Genomic DNA, 21,516 nt, shown 5'->3' on the forward strand with positions numbered 1-21,516 from the left:
AAATATCACAGTACAGGTAAGTTTTGTGTGTTACAATTTTCTTACTATCATTTGAACAAATAAGTTAGATAACCTCTTTACCATGCAAATCCAGTTTTAACGTCATCAGTGTGCAACTGCATGTTCATGATTATCATTCCTGTTTTATTTATTGTAAATGCAATAGGGTTTTCTTTATCATTTGGAATGAATAACTGAGCTCTCTTGTTGGTCATGGAATTTAAAACCAAGGAAAAAAAATAGAAAACAGAAACCAGAAAATGCTACAGAAATAAAAACAGAAAACATTTCAAAATAATCAATAAGCCAGGCAGTACCTGTGGAGAGAGAAACAGAGTTAATGTTTGAGATTGATGGATGTGAATTGTGGGAGATGTAGCTATTTGCAGATAGTACAGACTTACAGTATCCATTTCAATCCATCTGGTCTGTCCCTATCCTTAAAATGTTAGGGAGATTCGTTTGGGAAATAATGACACCAGAAACGGGCAACTTACTTTCCTTGAAATTGGATTTCATCTGTGCATAGTGTTATAAATGGGTACTTTTGTAGCACAAAAATAAAATCAAATGCCTCCAAAATCAAACTGAGGTACAGTTGCTCTATCAGAGTACGATTCTGAGTAACTTGCAAACACTTCTCATTGGACAGACAGCAGCAATGGCATTCACACCCACCCCCAATCCAAAATCAGGAGTGAGAGAAGAGAGTATGGGGTGGGGAAGGAGTTTAGTGATGCATGAATTCCCCCGCCCCCCCCCCCACACACCCTTCCAACTTCCTGAGCATGGAGCTGATTGTGCCCCATATAGGTATCCAGGTATTCCAAGGCTCCAAGATTAGCAGCTGGCATTCACAGAGCCTCAATCTGCACCAAGCTGATGGCACTGATCTGTAACATATAAAACTGATATCCTGGGAGGAACATTTGAAACCACTTAACTTTCAGCAAGTTCTCTAGTTCTCTACTTTCATTCAGCATGTGCACTCCTCATTGGACAATGTGTTAATTACAGAGCCCAGAAGTCATGAACTATTGATCCAAATTCCACCAGTGAGTACATGGGCACTGAATAATTTGATGACATCGCCTTAGCAAAATCTGAGGGGGAAATGACATCAGCAGGAGGGTGAATCATGACAGGAAATGCATAATCCAATTCACTATATAGACAAAAACTTAACAAGAAATGCCTAAAGCACTTCAAAGCATGCACAAAATCATGTCATATGGGGTAATCTTGCATAAAAAAGCCACAATTTTTGTTAATTCAGTTTTAGGCTACAAACCCCAGGCATGGTATTGAAACAACTAATGATATCATTAAAAAGCAGTTAGAGTGTTACTGACAGCCCACATCACACTCACTGCATGCAGAAGTGCAATCAACTAAACCAACAGAATGTTGAACTCAGCTGCTCTCATAGCAACTTAGTGCAGTGCCTGCAGTGTAGTAAAACTGTTCAAAATACAGTATTTCATTGAAACATGAACAAGGTATGATATGAATGCAGTAAAGGACACTGATCCTAACCCATCCAAAAACATTTAGAATTTAGTAAGAATATTCTTGGAACAGAGAGGCTGAGAGTTTTATAAAATGAATTACAGGGTATAGAGCTTAAAGGTTCTGTGATTTTAGTATTTCATGCTTAACAGATCAGAATTGGAGGAGTACAGGTACAGTGTGATTTAAAGCTATAGTTACAGAAACGGGAACAGGTAAGGCCAAAGAATAATTTAACACAAGAATTTTAAAGCTGGGGCATTATTTAACTTGGATAATTTAGTGGAAGCTATGATTATTCTGCTTTGATAACTGCAAACCTTGAAATCTTTGTCCATTCCTAGATAAATTGTAGGAATGGGAAGACAGGTTTAAAACTGCTAAAGGAGAAAAGTTATCATGAATATGAGGACGTAATTCTTCATTCACAGAATAATCATTCTAAATAATCCCCCCAGGATATTATGAATCAATTCTGTGCAAAGATAGTGCAACTTTAGGATCCCCCTGAAGGGAACACTTAAAATGGACCAATGGTCAAGCCTATTCATAAATATCATCTTGCGAGGAGAAGGTTTCAACATGAGGACTAAAGCCCAAAAGTATTTGTTTTATTGTATCCGCATTGTTATTTAATACAAGGATACATTTGAACAAAGGAGACTGCCTTTTTATTTAACTTGGCAGTAGGCCATTTCATTTCATTTTTATAATGCATGTTGTATTTGACATTTTCTTCAAGCCACGTTCCAGGCCAAATAGTTAAGAATTTAATATCATCTCAAGTTCCATCAATCCCTCAGGACTGCTTTAATAAAATGTGGAAAAAGCTTAAGTCTAAATGAGCCTTTTTTCATATAAAAGAAAATTAGAAGCCCCAAAATGTTTTTTTTTAAAGAAAATAACTTTGATATTACCTTCTATGGTGGTTTACCTGACCACTCACCTTAACTTTAATAGGAAAAGAAAACTCACTAAATACTGAAGTAACCACATAACAGCAGATGTTTGCTCCATGTCAGCTGTGACTCATTTTGTAGGACTGCTGCTTCTGTGTCAGAAAGTTGTGGATTCAAATCACCCTCCTGAGACTTTAGCAGAGAGGTTTAGCCCAGTGCACAAGGGAGCGCTTTAGTGTTAGTGTCATCTTTTGGAGTTGTGATGTTGTCAAAATAAAAGACCTGAAGCACAAATTTGTTAGTTATCCCTGGCCCATAGTTATTCTTTAATCAACGTCCCTGAAATTGATTATCTGCTCATTATCATTTTGCTCTTTGCCAGTGCTTGCTCTACATTTACAATAACAACTGCCCATCATCACTAAAGATACTTGATGATTATGAAATTTTCTTTCCCATTGCGTCATCCTGCTTATGTTAAACGTGGAAAACTGAGGCAGCTTGTAAGAGTCCTTATGTACCTTATGGATTAAAATAAGTTTTGAAAGCTTGGTTTTGCATCGTTTTGTTACCTTCTTTACAAAATGGAAAGTGCATGTAAGTTGTTCTGGATGCAACAAGAATTTGATAGGGAAACTTGCCTATCACAATCCATCTAATAATATTCTATTCTAGTACTTAATGTGCTAAACCAGTTATTTAACTGGTAGAAATTGTAAATATTTCCTCATCACCCGAGAACTGACACACAAAAATTGAATTGAACTTACAAGGCCATAAGACATAGGAGCAGAATTAGGCCATTCAGCCCAATGAGTCTGCTCTGCCATTCAATCATGGCTGATTTATTTTTCTCACACCCCATTCTCCAATAAGAAAGAGTCTAACTACCTTTGGGTTTCAATGACACCACCTTCACCACCAGCAGCAGTAGTGTCTCACTATTGGCCAGAAGTTCTGCCGCACTAATACGGTAATGGGGAACCTGCAGGAGATGACGCATGTTTTGATGCCATTCCACCATGCAAAAGGCACAAACAAGGAGGAAGGTGCCAAGACCGACACTTGCCTTTGGGATTGCCATTCCAACAACACTAAGATAACTCAGTGGCAAGTTGCTTAGCTAGGCTCCCCATTCTCCACCATGCAGATTCATTCCATACATTACTGGTAGTAATGTGCACCGTTTACTAAATAACCCCAGCCCTACGCTAGTGACTTGCAGTCAAAAGTCTAGGCTGACGCTCTCACAGAAGAGCAAGAAAATTAGACCTAGCCCACAGGAAAATACTTATCTTCCATTGTAATGTATTACAATCACACTCCTATTGGTGGGAGCTTATTGTGTCCCAAACAGTTGCCATTTTACCCGAACTCCAGCACTTCAAAAGTATTTCACTAGCTATAGAGCATTATGGGATGATCTGTCGCCACAGCTGCCCTTTATAATTCCAAGCCCTTTTATTTTAATGCATTGATATTTCTTCCAGGTCTCTCCTTCCCATTTGCTCACACTGACTGCAAAAAAACATTGCTTGACGTGCTGCCAAGCATGTTGCACATAGTATAATTATATAGGCTGCTTGCTTGTCCCAGAAGCACATTACGCTTTTTGAGACAATAAATTTTCTAAATCTTGTGGTTAGGGATTTTCACTCAGCAAGAATCCATTCGGCAATCTACAGGCCTCACAGATCACAATTTTCTATCCATTAAGATTCATGCCATGAATGAGGGGGTTCAAAACACCTATGTGGAGGGGCATGGAGTGCTGAGGAAGCAGGGAGTCTACAGAAGGACTTGAACAGATTAGGGAACTGAGCAAAGAAGTGACAGATAGAATACAGTGTACGGAAGTGTATGGTTATGCACCTTGGTAGAGGAAATAAAGGCATGGACAGTTTTCTAAATAGTGAGCAAATTCAGAAATCAGAAGTGCAAAGGGACTTGAGAGTCCCAGTGCAGAATGCCCTAAAGGTGAACTTGCAGGTAAGGAAGGCAAATGTAATGTTAACATTCATTTTGAGAGGACTAGAATACAAAGGCAAGAATGTCACGTTGAGGCTTTGTAAGACATTTGTCTGACCATATTTGGAATATTGGAAGCAGTTTTGGCCCCCATATCTGAGAAGGGATGTGCTGGCATTGGAGAGGGCCCAGAGTAGGTTTACTAGACTGACTCTGGTCATGAAAGTGTTTACTTTTGCAGAGTGTGTGATGCTGCATAGACTGACATGTGAATGTTGTCTAGCTGCATGCAGGCACTGGCTACTGCGTTTTCCGAGCTGCAAATGGAACTGAGTAATCAGCTGCAAATATAGTCACTTCTGGCCTTAAAATGGCAGGAGGTTCATTGATGAAGCAGCTGCAGGTAACTGGGCCCAGAGCACTACCGTGAGAAACTGGTGCTGTGACGTCCTGTTGCAGGGGTGATTGACCTCCAGTGAACTTAACCATCTCACTATGATGCACACTGACTTCAGAACACACCTAGCTGACTTAGCTGGTGGTAACAATGTTTGTGTGGATATTTATGCTTGTAGACCGTTGTGCAGTCCCTTTGGAATGCGGCTCTCACAAAAGTGGTGTGGGACTGTATGTAGGCTACTTAAGCTCTTCTCTTGAATTTGGAAGAATGCAAACTCATTCCATTCTGGGTCGGTTAAGCTTCTTTGTGGGTTACAAATCCATAGTGATCCATATATAAACCTTTCAGTTACAAGGAATTCAAAACCCCCATCACACAGGACATGCCCTCTTCTCAATGCTACCATCAAGGAGGAGGTACAGGAGCCTGAAGACACAGGCTCCGTTTCAGCAACAGCTTCTTCTCCTCTGCGTCAGATTTCTGAATGGACAATGAACCCATAAATACTAACACTCTATTTTTTTTTTCTTTTTTGTCCCTCTTTTTGCATTACTTATTTACTTTATCTATACTTATGTTTATTATTATTATGTATTGCAATGTACTGCTGACACAAAACAACACATTTCGTGACATATGCCAATGATATTAAACCTGATTCCTGATTTTGATTTAATGTCTAACAGTAAGACTAAGTCAGTGTTAAGCATCAGGAGCAGGAACATGCTGAATTCTTACCCTGTCATTGAAGCTTAAGGCTGCAATAACTGGAGTTCAACTCACCACTTGCTGTCCCTGCTTGTCCCACACTCACTGAGGCATAACACAGAGAGCCAAATAAGCTGAATCAATCCTCACCTCAACTCCTCCACATCTGGGACGTATCCAGTGAGGTTTATGAAACCTCAGCTGTAAATAGGCACCTCATCAGGACAACCATAACCTTTAATGGGAGCTTCACATTCTCACAAATCTCTCAAGGCCTTGCATTAGGTTTTAAATGACACAGACATTTTAAGTTACCTTTAATAATTTGTAATAGTTAAATTACTTAGAGAAATAATTTGAAATAATACAGTGAAATGTAAACAATAAATATATTTTCCTATCCATTTAGCAGGGCTAGGAATCCCTATGTAAATGAATGGGATCTCCGCTCCTGCACCATGTTCTGGCTGGTATAGGGTGAGAGAACTGGATTTCCCAGTGTGTTTGAGTTCTGTCTCTGGGCTCCATATGGAGCCAAGTGAGGGTCAAAGTAATGCATGTTCCAGGCTTTGTAACTCAGCAGACCCCAGACCTATGGTGGGTTTGCATTATATCTGCGGTTTTCCTCCCCGACAATGACTGAACACCTGCAAGTTCCTTCTGAGTGGCTGGCCACAGCCAGGACCAGTTGGTCCCAGAGATCAGCTGTGGTATACCTGCTGCCTCTCTGATCACAGAAACCAGACTGAAACTGGGACCTTACTCCTATACCTTGCTGCTTCAGCTTCATGAGTCGTGGGGCCATGATAATCGAAGTTGAACCAAGGTTCTGCATTGTTAAATGCAGAATCAAAGGCGGTGATGAATTGTCGAATAGAAGGGAGGATGAAAATATGGTTGGTTGTGAAACAACTACAGTGTCTCAGTCATTGCCAACAAAAGCAAAGAGCTGGTTATCAACATCAAAGTTGCTGGTGAATGCAGCAGGCCAGGCAGCATCTCTAGGAAGAGGTACAGTACCTCTTGACTGTACCTCTTCCTAGAGATGCTACCTGGCCTGCTGCGTTCACCAGCAACTTTGATGTGTGTTGCTTGAATTTCCAGTATCTGCAGAATTCCTGTTGTTAGCTGATTATCAACTACAGAATGAAGAAGCACAAGTCCACAAACCAGTCCTCATTAGAGGAACAGATGTGGAGAGGGTCAGTAGCTCTAAATACCTTGGCGTTGTCATATCAGTGGATTTGTTCTGGGACCAGCGCCTAAGTGCCAACACACAGAAGGCATGATAGCACCTCTGCTGTCTTAGAGATTTGCATAGAATCAGCATGTCACCAAAAACTTCTGACAGACTTTGATAATGAACAGTGGAGAGAGGATGCTAACTAGCCTGGTATGTAAAAACCAATGCTCAGAAATGGAAAAGGCTGGATAAAACCTAACACATCACAGGGAAAACCCTCCACCATTAAGAAAATTTACATGCTACGCTGCCACAAAAAAAGCAGTATCATCAAAGACTCCACCTTCCGGGCCTTGCCCTCTTCTCACTATTATCATCCGGCAGGAGATACCATGCTAGGAGGGACAGGGAAATGATTACTCTACAACCAACAGGCTCCTGAAACGGCATGGATAAGGTCACGCACCATTACTCACTTTCATGGACTTTTTAACAACTCGTGTTCTCAATATTATTTTATTTGCACACTTTGTCTTCTTTTGCACATTGGTTGCAGTCAGTGTTTGTCTGTTCATGTATAGTTTTTCCCGTAAATGTCTGCAAGAAAATGAATCTCGAGGTAGTATACGGTAACATTACACATTTTGTTCATAAATTTACTTTGAACTTTGAACTTCAAGGACTTCTAACCTCAAATCAAATTAAAATGTTCTTTACTTGGCCTTCTACAGTTGGAGTATTAATTTGTTTTCCATTTATTTTCTGTTGTTTCAGCTGATCCCCCGGAAAAGAATAAGTGCTTACAAAATACAGTAGTACATAGCTGTGGCTCTGTGGATTTTGAGAAACATATTAGCACTAATATGTCGAGTTGGTTTCTGACTTCTCCTTAATGTTGACTTTGGTCATTGAGTGCTGCAGTGGTTTTGTTAAAATCTTGACTTCTAGTAAAATAAAAAAAATAAATTGCTGGAAGAACTTTACATTTGGGGGGGGGGGGGAAGGGAAGAATTATTAATGTTTCTGATGAATACCCTGCATCAGTTTATAGTAGAACGCGGGAGGATATCGCGGTGCTAAATGTTGACTAATTATGTGAAGTTTTGTGACAAAAAGCCAAAGTGTTAAATGGTAGTTTTTTCTGGTAGGAAAAAGGCTACAACCCAATATTATAATTAGATACAGACATTTGTGACAAGTAGAGAGCTTATTGCCCATCCTGAACATGGAGACAGTGTTGATGATCTACCTTCTTGAGTTAGTATGCTAAAGGTAAGTCCACAGTTTTTCCAAGTAAGGGATTCCTATAATTGGACTAAATGACAATGAGGGAAAAATATGTAATTTTAGATCAGGACAATGCCCAATTTGAAGGGGAATCTGCTGATGTTCCAACTCACCAGCTAGCCTTGTCTTTCTCAGTTGTAGATTTTTTTTTTTGAGGTGCTGGTAAGTCATTGCATTTTATTTCATAGATGGTACACTCTCTTGTGAATTGTGTTGGCAGTGAAAGAAAGAAATGTTCAGGATTGTGGATAGGTTGCCAGACAAGAGGGCTGCCTTGTTCCCACGGGGATCAAACTTGCTGAGAGTTATTGCAGTTGCCCTCATCAAGTGTGGAATATTTCATTTAATTCTCGGCTTATGCTTTTGTAGATGATGGAAACTCTTTAGGGCTTCAGAAGGTGAGTCAGTTGCCGCTGGATACCTTGTCTCTGGCTTGCTTTGTAGCTACAATATTTATGTGGCTCTTTAGTTAAGTTTCTGGTTAGTGGTAGCCTCTGGGTGTTTTTCTAATAACCATAAATCCAATTTCTTGCTCAAAAATGTATACTATTTCCTTTTTCAATCCCATTCAGGTTTCTTTTCCCACTTCTTAGCTGGCAATCTGCTCCAAACTCTTACCATTTTTTAATTATTTACTTACTTTAAACATTTGCAAATTTTTAAACCAAGAAACTGTATTCTTCATGACTGGTTATAGCTAATAGATCAAAGTAGGACATCTACATGAAATTACTTGCAAAAATGTTTTATGATCATGTATCTACCAGTTTAGCTAAAATATATTGTCTGAATATGTAGTTATCTCACTGTTCTATGCGGGATCTAACTATGCAAAGACTGCCCGTGGCAGTTCACTTCCGAAGTATTTCATTGGCTTTGAGGCAACCTTGGGTCATGAAAGATGTTAGTCAATTGTGTGAGTATGAAGATATTCACTTTGTAAATATTAATAGAGAGAAAACACATTTTATATTTCAACTTTAATATTTGCACTCACTGCAGACATGCTGTACAAGTGGCATTAGTTTCTCTAGCTCCAAGTTCTGTCATTTCCCTTGTAGTGTTCAAGCAGGTCACGTCAGATATGGGGGAAGAGAAGGCTATTTTGTTTTGCTTTCATAATTGGATTTAATATTTTTGTCCCACTGAGTCATAATTGAGTTTATCACTGGAAAAAAATCAATTTTCTGAAGGGTGTGAGAATCAAAGCTTGGCCAATAATCTCAGCAATTGATTTTTGGAAGTTGGCAACTCACTGTTTCAATTATTTGACCGATGACCATCGGGTCCAACCATTTTAACATCAGGATTTGTTGACACAGTCTTCATACTTTTGTGGATTTTACTTTAGGATCATTGACTAAATAGCATGCTTTGCAGCAGCCCATGTTAGTTGAGCTCCATTTGGCCAACATTCATAGCACACTTGAAATTTCAAGGGATAGTGTCGAAATATGTCTACATTACTGTAGACTTCTTATCTGTGTAAATGCTAGTCCTGCCTTTTCCAGAATTAGCTTGTTGAACTAATACTCTAGAAGTAGAAATGACCATGCTTAAATGGGGCAGTGTATTTTTAGATATTACATTTATTTGTTAAGACAAACAAGTTATTTCAGGTTATTTGTTATGTTGACGTCATCACTATTCAACTGTTACTTTATTAAGGTGCAGCCAGCAGGAACCATCTTTCCATAAAAAGGAAGCCATCTTTTATTTTGCTTTTTAGCTGTGCAATGTTAATCATTACTGAGTCCTTTAGAGGGTATCTAATGGGACTGTAAATCGGGGAATTGTTTAATAGCTGTACAAGTCGCATTTTCCTTGTTATCTAATGCAGAGAGCTATCCTTATACAGTATATTCTAACATAATATAGTCTAGGTCTTTATTCAAGACTATCTCTTGTTTTCTTATAAATTCCATTTATTTTTATTTGAAAGCCTTTAGCTTAAAATGTATGTAGCTGTACAGACTAAGTAAGTTCCAGGTCTGAGCCCCAATCAGTGGCAAAAAAAAAATTATTTTAGATAAATGTTCGGGCAGATACTTTAGTGTGTCCCTGCATTTAAAAAGGGGAAATGTATCTATTCCTAATTACAACGTACATTTTGGAAGCATGGGAACAGAGGATTCCCTTTTAAGGAGATGGGAGATCGTTCAATCACATGTTAACTGCTGCCTTTATTCCATAATCCTAAATATATTTAGCTAGCAAATAATCCATCAAACTCTGCCCCAATCCATCCAATAATCCATCCACCCCAATCATATTTGGGGGATAGTCTTCAGATCTCTTCATAATAATCAATATAGTAAATACTCAGCAGTTCCTGTAGTATTTTATGGAGAGCAAAATAAAATTAAGATTTCAGATCAATTAACTTTTTCAGTATATTTTGAATAAAGGGGAAAACAAGAAGGAAAAATGTCATAAATGTTGAACTTTCCTATTCCCAACTCAATGACCACTAAATTCCTACATTACAAGAGTCACTACACTTCAAAAGTACTTTGTTGGAGGTAAGGTGCCTTGGGACATCCTGAGGCCACGAAAAGGCATTATATAAATGCAAGACTTTCTTTCTTTGATGCACACAATGCTCTATAATGCACATCAACAATAGGATTGCATTATCAACACAGAAGCTTTCAGAGGGGCTGCTTTTAAAGTGTGAAAAGGAGAGTGACAATAATGCCTCCAGGTGTATGTCTGGTGTGTGCTGCAGACATTGCTACCAGATCAGTGGCTTCTGCACAGGGACAGTTAAACCTGATTATTAATAAACCATGTGTCAAACTCTGCAGTATAAAGTAATATAAAGTTCTGAATGCCAGCAGAAAGAGGGGCATTTAGAGCTGATCCAAACAATGGTCCTGCGAGTCCCCAAGCTGCCAGAACTGCATTCATCTAAAGTTCCCCGTACTAGTCCTGCTGGGTTTTTATCAGCTATCATATTCATATGGAGGCAGCAGGCGCACGTTTTATATTGAACCCAACTACCTTGCCCCAATAATTAGAAACAGTGATTATATCCTTTCTCTACAGCTCCAACCCTACATTTCTCTGAGGTATCCTTGCTCTTCCAATTTCGGCTTCAGATTTCCACTGCTTCACCTTGGAGGCTGCCCCTTCACCTATTTGTACCTTCCTTCCCAGAATCTTTCCACCTTTTCTCTTTGCTTTTTAAGTTTTTCATTACTTGCCTCCTTGAAAGGGCTTTTAGTCCCCTGCTCTAATATCTCATTCCATGATTTGGTGTCAAATGATGTTGAAAACTACTGCTCTGTATCCTCGGTATCCCCTCCGAGGGGATTCATTGCTATTTAATGCCTATGTAAGTTCAACTGGTTGTAATTCACAGGACCCACATCAACTCAGATTATTCAGCTTGGGTCCTGCCTGAGCTGGGGAATTGTGTTCCACTGAATAAAAAAACCTTTACCCAGACTCACTGTTCCAGCTGCTGGCATTACAGGCTTTAAGAATCCTGTCTCTAACACACACTGAGAAATCCAAAACTTTTTTCTCAATGCGTTCTGTGGGAAAACTATCAGAATTAGAGGCAGGATTTGGATGGGTGCTTAATGAGAATTTATGTGCTCTTCAAAGAGCCAGCACAGAATAGATGGACCACCTGGCTGTTGCTGAGCTGCGCTGAATGGTACTGTATGACTCAGGACTAGTATATCTAAACTGAATCCTGTTATTTCTTATCCTCTTGTTGAGGGATTCATCTAATATGCCTTGTTCTCTGCTTTAACATTAATGCAGTTCTCAGTGTGATAATAGGCATGGTAGAGTCATTTAGCACTTCATAATTCATTAAAAGGGCATTCTCATCTTTGTAAGTCAAAGTCAGGGCCTTCCAGTGGTATTTTTAAGTATTTAGTGCAAAGATGTAATTTGCTTTGCAATGAGATAATTCATGTTAAGAACCAATATTGCTTACATTTGACATGAAATGAGATATATCTCCGCTAATCTCTTAGTACATATAATCGTGGGATGCCTCTATTAATTAATGAACTACAAAGAAAGCAGATACAGTTTGTATATACAAGAAACCTAATATTGCCATTCATACAACTATCAGTGGATTCCAGGTAATAGGGACCAATGCATTTTGGTCCAATTAAGCAGCTGCCCCAATTAGCCGAAATTTCATGGAAATAGTTTACAAAAAGACAACCTGCCATTTCACTGAGTAACAAATTATGTACTTAAATGAAATACAGAACTAATGAGAACACTACCAAATTTACTAGAGTACTATCTAACTGCGTTCCTAATAGTTATCAACAGAGAAATGTGTACAATGTACATTGCCATGTTCTTTTGATTGACTGCATATTACTATACAGACACCTAGTGCAGATTATGGACTGCCTTCATTGCCTTTCTGCTTGAAGTAGTGTCAAAAATGACTGTTCTTAATTCGACTTCCATTGCTGAAATGAATAACACAAGACAAGCATATGCAACTAACACTATTAAAGAACTTTTCTTTCTAAGCATGGTGTAGAGTCTAATAGCCACACAAGTGCATGCGATCGATGGTAGTTAGAAACTGTTGCATCCTCCAAATCTCCATTTTCATTGTAACATTCAAGATGATTGTTGAAACCTTCAAATTCTTCATAATACCTAACTTTTTGAAGTAGTAAATTTGTTTCATTTTCACTTCCAGCCATTTCTGGTATCTCCAAGCCTCAATGCCTGAAACCACAGTGAGCAAAACAGTTCTGAATTGTCTTACTGCTTATTTCTTGCCAACTATCAGTGACAAAGATCACTGTTTCTGAACACAAATACATGCAACTGACTCCATTTATAAACTATTCACTCTAAGCACAGTGTCGCGTCTTAACTAGTGCACACAACTGACACTAGTTAGAAACTGTTCAGCAACAGTCTTCTGTCCCAGTTAAGCAGCATAGTTTCCTAAGTAAACAAAGGAAATCCTAGCTATTGTCTTTATTAGTTTTTGTTCTTTAAGCATGTTCCCAAATAAGTGGCTGCCTGTATTAATGGATGGCCCAATTAACCGGAATCTATTGTACATACATAGTATGTATGTGTAGCATATACTGTACATACTGTAAAATATAATTTATACCATCAAAATCAAAGCAGATGATTCAATAGCTTGAAGGACTCATTTCCACTAACCCTGCAAGTGCTTTATGTTATCACTTCCTCATTTTCTGTCATGTATTAGTTTTCATGTAAATCTAATTGAATATTATATTACAATGAAAAATAAATCTGCCTTTGAGAAAAAAAATGCACTGAATAGAATTTTGGAAATTCATGCATTTTTCATGTTAAGATTATAATGAAAAGTTATCCATCGGGATGCAAAAATCAGTTGCTAACCTTTTAAATGTAATCCTTTAGGCTCATACTGACAAGACTTTGCCAATGGCACTTTCAGCAAGTCAGTTGTCAGTGAATTAATCTGCTGCCCCCTCTTGCTGATATGTCATAACCAGGCCTCAAAAGTCAAAAAAGAAAACCCTGTGTTGTTTGCTCATCACCTGTTCATGAATTAAATTTGCAATAATCATTTAATTGTATTGCACAACTAACTGCATTTATGTGGCACCTTGAATGTAATTTCAAACATCTCAAGGACGTGGTTATTAAAAAGTAGATAATTCACCAGGTCACATACAAAGACTTTAGGACAGGTGACCAATGCTTAGGTCAAAGAGGTATGTTTTAAGAACTATCTTAAGTTCAAGAAGAAAATCCCACAAACTGCTTTTCTAATAACTGCACCAAGGTTCCACATTTCTTTGTAAAGTCTGAATTTTATCAGACTCGGTATTTTTGTCGATATTGAAAATAAACTATGAATAATGAGAAATTGGATCAACATATTTCTAACCCATTGAGTCCCCTTATTCCTTAGTCTGCACAGAAAACAAAAGATTGACTCAGTCCCTTATTGTAACACTGCGGTTTCGAAGCAAGCAAGAAATGTTAAAATGCTAAGTGGTATAAAAGCTTTAGGCTGAGTTGAGGCTGGCCTTCTCTCAAATGGGAATAGAAAAACAGCAGGAGCATCTTCATTGAGCCCTTGTCACATTCTTTGAGTAGTCAGCCCAAGTATGACATAAGGACGACATTGGAAACAAGACAGTAGCCAAGCAGTGGTAGATGCATATCCCAGGATGACCAGCACCGTGAAAGACTCAAATACTCCAGAATAAATAAGGTTATCCTGATTGTACACTTCTGAACACTTGTAAGTGTTTCCAGGTGATTTCATTTTGTGTCCATCTCCTCACTCCAGTTGGATCAGCAAAGGAATTAGCAGTATGGTAGAGATGCTCTTCAGGAGGTGATGGTGTGTCATTTAGCCTTAAGATCTGTCCTCAACCTCCACTGTAACCATCTAATGGAAAATCCATTCAAGCACTCCCTATTTAAAATGATACTCATTTTAACCCGGGGCCTTAGAATTCCATCCAGCAGAATTCTTCAGATGAAGGATTTTACTACCAGAATAATATCTGGAAATAACTGGACACAATGATGGAAGATTTGCTCTCTGTGTTGTGTGCGACTAAGGCAGAAACCTGTTACATTTCATTATAGAGACACTCTCCATTAATTCTTTTAAAATGAGCTTTTATGTTTCTAAGTTTGAAAATAAATAGTTTAGTATTGTTTTTAAATCACTGCATTTTGTAGAGTTCTGATATATTTCTCTCAGCTGCTGGCTCTGGTGAATATACTCTGGCTCTTTGGCATCCTATAACGTGAAGAGGGTTGAAACCATAAGATGCTGTTGCCACTTAAAATGTATTATAATATAGTTCAAAAACAAGAAAGCATTGTTTAGGGCTTAGGTTAAAGAAACAGTACATGCATTTCTATAAGTACCATTCACATAGCATCAGAACAATCCAACGTAGTTTATAACCAGTGAAGGACTTTTAAAATGTAATCACTGTAATCATCTAATAGCAACCTGGTGGAAAAAGATCAGTACGTCGTGCAGCGTCTGTTACTGGGTTTCCGCCTGAAGCATGGATTATTCATCTCCCTTCACAGCTGCTGCTTGACCCAGTGAGTTTCTCCAGCAGTTTGCTTATTAATCCAGATTCCAGCATCTGTGGTCCTTTGTATTTTTATCATCTAAAACAGCAAACTCTCAGAAACGGCATGTGATAATTGTTCTCTTTAGATGTACTGATTGAAGAATAAATCTTGGCTAGGGCACTAGGGAGAACTTTGAAATAGTGGTATTGGATATTTACCCACTGGAGAAAGCATTCAGGCCCTTTGTCATTGTTGCATCCAAAAAGTAGCATAGTATCCCCTCACAAGGAAAAGAAAATCTGCAGGTGCCGGAAACCCTAGGTAAAACACACAAAATGTTGGAGGTGGCATCTACGAAAATAAATAAACCAGATGACGTTTCAGACCAAGACCCTTCATCAGGACTGGAAAAAAAAGATGAGAAATCACTGCAAGAAGGTGGGGTGGAGAGGAGGAAGAAGCACAAGGTGCTTCTCAGTTACCTCGGTCATGCATCAGCTTCACCAGCCTGGATAACTCTGTCAAAGTCCCTGGACTAGGCTTGCACTCAGAACCTTTTCACACTGAGTTGAGACTGATCTCAACTGAGCCATACTTGAAGATCATTTTGGATAAATTTGCCTCAGTTCTACCATATAAAAAATCTTGGAGCGAGTGTGGAAGAGATTTACCTGAATGGTCCCAGGGCTGGAGGTTACATTAATTTGGAGAGGCTGGCAGAAGTGGAGATTGTGCTCAGAGAAGGGAATATAGAGGGGAGATTGCTGGAGGTGTTAAAGTCACATAGGGTTTTAATAAGAAGAAATTATATCCAATAGCAGCAGAACTGATAATCAAGTGCCACAGTTTTAAGTTGACTAATCTAATAACTGAAGGTGATGTGAATTTTTTTTAGCTTCTGGAATACATAGTTTTAACGGGTTTGGGTTTTCAAAGAGTGCTGGGGAGGAAGCAGGAACTGATTGAAGAACCCCACCAGAGAGGCAGCATGCACAGCGTGGGCCAAATATCCTTGTGTAAAATACTCAATGCGGGAGTCAGTGCTGAACAGAAAGGGATCATTTTAATTTGTGGGATTGCAGGTGGAGCCATCAATGGCAGAAGGAAATTCCCAGGGCAGATGTAACATTCTGTGTCCGATTTTCTGAGTTCCTGGGTCCTGGTGAACACATGGTTTCCCTGCAGTCTCTAAAGACAAGATGATAAAGAGTGCATTGTGCAAAACCTAGCACAATTGCAGTAGCTAATCACAGGGCAAACTCTAATTACTTTGCCACAAAGGAATTGTGTAAAGACTATTGTGAACCTTCCATATTTTTCTGCAGTATCATCTTCAAGCAAACTAATCAGCTAACTTTATGCAGTGTGCATGTAGTGAAATGCAATGTCCTGTTAATAACCAAAGCTAAACGGGTTAGCTACTCGTTTCTCTGTTTCACTAATATAAATATTCTGAGTCCAAACAGAGCAGCAATCAGTATAAATAATGTAGCATTTGTCACATTAAGTGAAAGCGTTAAGTATAGATTGTATCAGTTAGGTAAGTATTTTTCTTAGCCATGTGAAAAATTTGAGGCACAGGCTATACAGACTAATAAGCTCTAGTCAGTGAGTTGAGACTCTATTCATATGCTTTATATTATGGATTCTGTACAGACAATAGGTTCCAGAATTTGAATCAGATCTGAGCATTGTAGACAGAAGATGATATCCAGACTTGTTCTTAATCCTCAGTGAGCCAAGGTGCACCCTACAACCCAGATGGCCAGCCAATGGGAGGCTTTGTGATGGATGGCCAGCAGCATATGGGAATCAGGCCACCTGGTAAGATTTTAGATTTTTTTTGTTCTTGTGTCCTTCATGCACACCAGTGTTACATCTTCACCCACACATTCAGAGTGCTCATCAGGATTATCACCCTCATCTTCTGCTGCACTTCAACTGCCTGCCTTGCCTTGCCTGTCTTCTATGCACCTAATGATTAAAAGGGAGAAATGGTTCCTCTCGATTCTGGGAGCCATAATCCCGCTTGACCCTGAGGTCCTTGTATTAAAAGAAAAAAGGGTCGTTTTTGGCGCTATCTGTTTTTTGACTTTGCTCATTTTCTGGCATCTTCTTGGATTTTTATCTCCCTTCTAGGACCTATGAGTGGAATAGGCATGAATATGGGCATGGAGGGGCAATGGCACTACATGTAACCTTCATCTAGTTAACCAATCGCAAAGCAAGGGGGAAGTAAGTACAAATAGGGTCTTTGTTTTTACATCTTGTTTCAGGAGCATATTTTTTCTCTTCATACATTTTTTTTTGCTTTTTGTTGTTCCCGCCCATAGCTTCATGCTTTGTTCACTCTTTTCCAAACTACTCTTGGGCTGCCTGTCCTTTACTGTGCCTGCTCATGAATGTTTGAATTCATTGTCAGTGACTTGAAACTTATTGCAAGTACACATATATGTTATATATAATAGTTAGGGAACATTTTTGCCTAACGCTATTATCTGGAACTGTGCACAGTAACGCAGCACTGGCCACATGACAAAAACAAGAACCAGCCAGAGGGGGGAGTGCGTCGCCATAGCAACAGACTGATTGGCAAAATGTAAGCAGTCTGCAGCAGTGCAAGAGAAAGGAAAGAGCATGTCCCCAAAGTGTCATAAATCTGTCTAGCCACAGTTGATGCATGAGTTACATTTATACACTAACCTGTGAGCCACCAAAAAGGCAATCAGACAGTGTTCCAAAAGCAAAGGATAACAGAAGCATTGACTATAATCTGAAATGAGACAAATCCCTGCATATTCAATTAGAGTTCTGATTTATCATTCTTCCCCCCCCCCTTCTATCTAACCAACCATGGCAGCTTTTATTTTTGATAAGATGGGGGTATTGCAGAAAACAGCATTTTTAAAAAATGCTCATCAAAATGGAGGTGGGTGTTGCAGTTATGGAGCTTAGCCCTGGCTAATTGCATATGGCTAAATTAAGTATGCCATCACGTGCAGTGTGACAAATGGATTTGACTTTTCGAGTATACAAAAATAGAGATCATTAATGCAATGCTGAATGGTTGGTCCTAGTAAAGCAAAGCCTTGTGAGTTTACTCCATCCTAGTGCCCTTGCCCTTGATGATGAATGAGCGTTATTCTCCCTTTTTTAATTAAACTAACCATTTTTTGCAGTTTCCTGGAGCGCTCAGTCCCATTTAAACAACAAACCACATCAACCAACAACAAAAAAAGGCGCCTTCTTGTCCACCGTAATTTTTCTAAAGGTTGTCACTAATTGTGTTCCTTGTGGTTGTTTTCTGAAATGAAAGCACTCTGTTCTTATTGTTGTCTCTAATGTGGCAAACACATTTTAAATATATCAAGGCCAAATGAATTCTAGATATGTGCTCTGCATGGAATCAAAGATCAGTCTGACAATTAACTGTGAAAAAATTCCATTGAGCTGAGGAATGCAACAGACTTATTACCTCACCATGGAAATTTCTAGCTTGGCTAATTTAAATATTGTTTCTTAGTTTCTAGGTCAATTAAATTTAAATGATGTATTATATGCTTCATGACCAATTAAATTAATAGGTTATTACAAAAATATTATCAGCTTATTTGATTATGGAGCTGTGGGTACAGTATATTTTATAAGCAATTTTCATTAGTTCAAAATTGTTCCTTTAGGCTAGATTAAGCAGCCGTTTTCTGCACAGCCCTGAGCCCTGAATCCAAGGTGTTTGTAACAGTCACAGAGCCACATTACTCAGAAGCAAAGCCAATTGAACCTACTTAGTGAGAGCGCTATGCTTTCCACCCCTGACGATTATGGAGCTTATAGCTCTTAGAAACAATACCCCTGTCAGTTCCCATCAACCATGGCAACCCATGCAGAAGGTAGAGGCCCACAGAAAGCAGGAGGCTTATTGTTTTAGCCCCAATTTTTCTCTTTGTATCCATCCAAGCTCAGCCAAGGGTGGCCTGAATTCAAATTCGGCTTTTCAGACATTACTGATCACAGAGAAAGATTTAATTAATGAACATTATTGATTTGCTTCCATTTGCCAAACAGCCTCACAGGTATGGTTTAGTAAGCATGCTTAGTGACCCCAACCCCACTGCCCATCTCACAACCCCCCCCTGCCCTAACTCCCTCAGAGGCCATTGTTAGGAAATCCACCCTCCAATTACGAAGCAGAAATGTTTTAACCTTTTTACAAGGTCATAATCTCCTCTTTTTGCTTGAAATCTCTCCATTTACAATAAAAATGATTGTTGATTAAGGTTTCCTTTAAATTTCTGTGACCCCACAGACGCAGAACAACTGGATGTATGTTTTGTTCCAATATTGTCCACTTCGTCCTTAGTGTGGTAAAATAATTAGAATTACCTTCTACATTGCACTGCTACAAATTTCAACACAACCCCTCCAGCAGTAATAAGGGATTCCTTTTCAAACTGTGAAACTCACCTCAACATTACTTTTTGCATGGTCATGTTTTTCCTTTATGGTGATATAAACTGTATCAGTCACTGCAATATTTATTACATTTCCCTTTGGTCTCTGTGTCCCATTGTTTAGCACAACACAACATGGCTGGATGTGTTTGCGAGATACGTTGAGTAACACCTTTAATCAGCTGTATTCTTACATATCTGCCATCCTGTACGATGAGTTATATGTTTTGAAAATTTTCCAAAGTGCAGTTCAGATGATTAGTTTTGTTCTCCTCTGCCTCACACAATGTGTCCATGTGTTTTCATGCAGGACTACAAGGTATGCCAGGAGACTACGTTTCTCAGGGTGGTGCAATGGGTATGAGCATGGGACAACCAAGTTACACACCTCCACAGATGCCCCCACACCCTGCCCAGTTACGACACGGACCTCCCATGCATTCCTACATTCCTGGACACCCTCACCACCCAGCAATGATGATGCATGGAGGACCACCGCCCCACCCTGGAATGCCAATGTCAGCATCTAGCCCCACAATGCTAAACCCAGGAGACCCAACAATGGGAGGACAAGTCATGGACATCCATGCTCAGTAGCCGAAGGGAAATAACATCCACAATGGTGGCCTGAGTATCAGAGACTGATTATGATACAGTGACATGGGAGCTCTGTTCTTTACATCAACTGTGGACCAATGGGAATCCCACCTCTTTCAGAGGGATCCTGAAACCGGGAAGCGTCAGTCAAGAATCAACTCCTGGGGACAAGAAATTCAGTTTAATGCTATTGTAGAATCACATAGGATGACAGGAGAGAGAAGACTGCTAATTATAACGTACATGGTATTGTACTTCCCCTATAATATGTCGTTTCTTATAGATTTTAAACAAAAAATATGTGAAACTCTCTTCCACACTATGTGTGTTGTTTCCAAGGCCCTAAATCTCCTCCAAAACCCTCCTTAGTGCAAACTGCGCCTTATAAATGTCCTGCAAATGACTGAAAACTGTTATTATTAGGATTTTTTTTACAATATTAACTATGTCGGGCAGAAGACTGCCATCCCAGGATTTCAGTCATGCAGTCTCTAGCCTGGGGCTTGAATTAGCATGTCTAATTCATTTACTCACTATATTTGAATTGGCCCGAACAGATGTAAATCGGGAAGGATGGGAAAACTGCAGCCATCAACAATGATTAATCAGCTGTTGCAGGCAGTGTCTTAAGGAGACTGGTAGGAGGAAGCTCCGAAACCAAAAGGCAGTCTGTTAGACCTGAACTGTCACATCAGAGACTCAATGTTCCTTGCACCAACGCTGACATACATCACTTTCTGTTTGATGCAATTAACCATCCAACGATCAGTTGAAGACATTTTGTTTTTTTACAAATATGTTTACACCATTTTTCTAGTTTTTTTTTCAAAATGAAAATGACAAAAAAAAATTATCCTCCTGCGTGCATTTCCTTTATCGGTGGTCCGATCCGGAAGAAATTATGTATACGTTGTAAATAAATACATTTTGTTTTCTTCTGTGCAGAGGAAAGACTGGAAATAATGAATTGTATTATTGGAATTTTTTTTGTAAAAGTAGCAGTTTGGTATGAGTTGGCATGCATAAAATGTACTGAATGGGATGAGCTAATGCCTTTCATTGTGGTTATAAACAGATGCTTGTGGATAGCATTTTTTTCTATCAAGAAGCTGATAATAATATTAATCGCACACAGAGTCTTAGAGTTCTGATCCAAGCGGTTTGAATTGTAAAATAACGGAGTAAATTGTAGTAGTTTCCCTTAACTGTGTGCGATAATGAAATCTGAATATAAAATAAAAATTATTTTTGTCATGCTGATTTCACTTGTTTTGGGAATACGATGTTTCGCCCCTGCAGCCCCTGTTCAAGCACGAATGAAATAATGAAACGCGTTGGGGAGTCGCAGGTAAAAACAAGAAAGGTAGCCGTGGCTTCCTTGCTTGTATTCAAATCCTGGCTGATGACATGGGCAGGAAAGTTAATTCGCAGTGGGCTTTTTGCTGAGTTTAGAGGCACTGG

The 21,516-nt window shown here is 39.1% G+C and overlaps 1 protein-coding gene across 2 annotated transcripts in view; it reads left to right on the forward strand.

Annotated features, from left to right (window-relative positions):
* Positions 1 to 21,316, forward strand: part of meis1a (Meis homeobox 1 a) — a 211,246-nt gene extending 189,930 nt beyond the window's left edge. The window contains exons 11-13 of one of the 2 annotated variants that reach the window (XM_072265438.1): positions 16,742 to 16,831; positions 17,147 to 17,242; positions 19,769 to 19,857. In XM_072265438.1, coding sequence (XP_072121539.1) covers positions 16,742 to 16,831; positions 17,147 to 17,205 — 149 coding nt within the window. In that variant the 3' untranslated portion in view covers positions 17,206 to 17,242; positions 19,769 to 19,857. Of the gene's footprint in view, positions 1 to 16,741; positions 16,832 to 17,146; positions 17,243 to 19,768 lie in introns of both variants that reach the window. The other variant, XM_072265437.1, reaches the window with a different exon arrangement.
* Positions 21,317 to 21,516: the final 200 nt, after the last annotated feature.

The sequence above is a fragment of the Mobula birostris genome, chromosome 8, assembly GCF_030028105.1.
Source record: "Mobula birostris isolate sMobBir1 chromosome 8, sMobBir1.hap1, whole genome shotgun sequence".
Lineage (NCBI taxonomy): Eukaryota > Metazoa > Chordata > Chondrichthyes > Myliobatiformes > Myliobatidae > Mobula > Mobula birostris.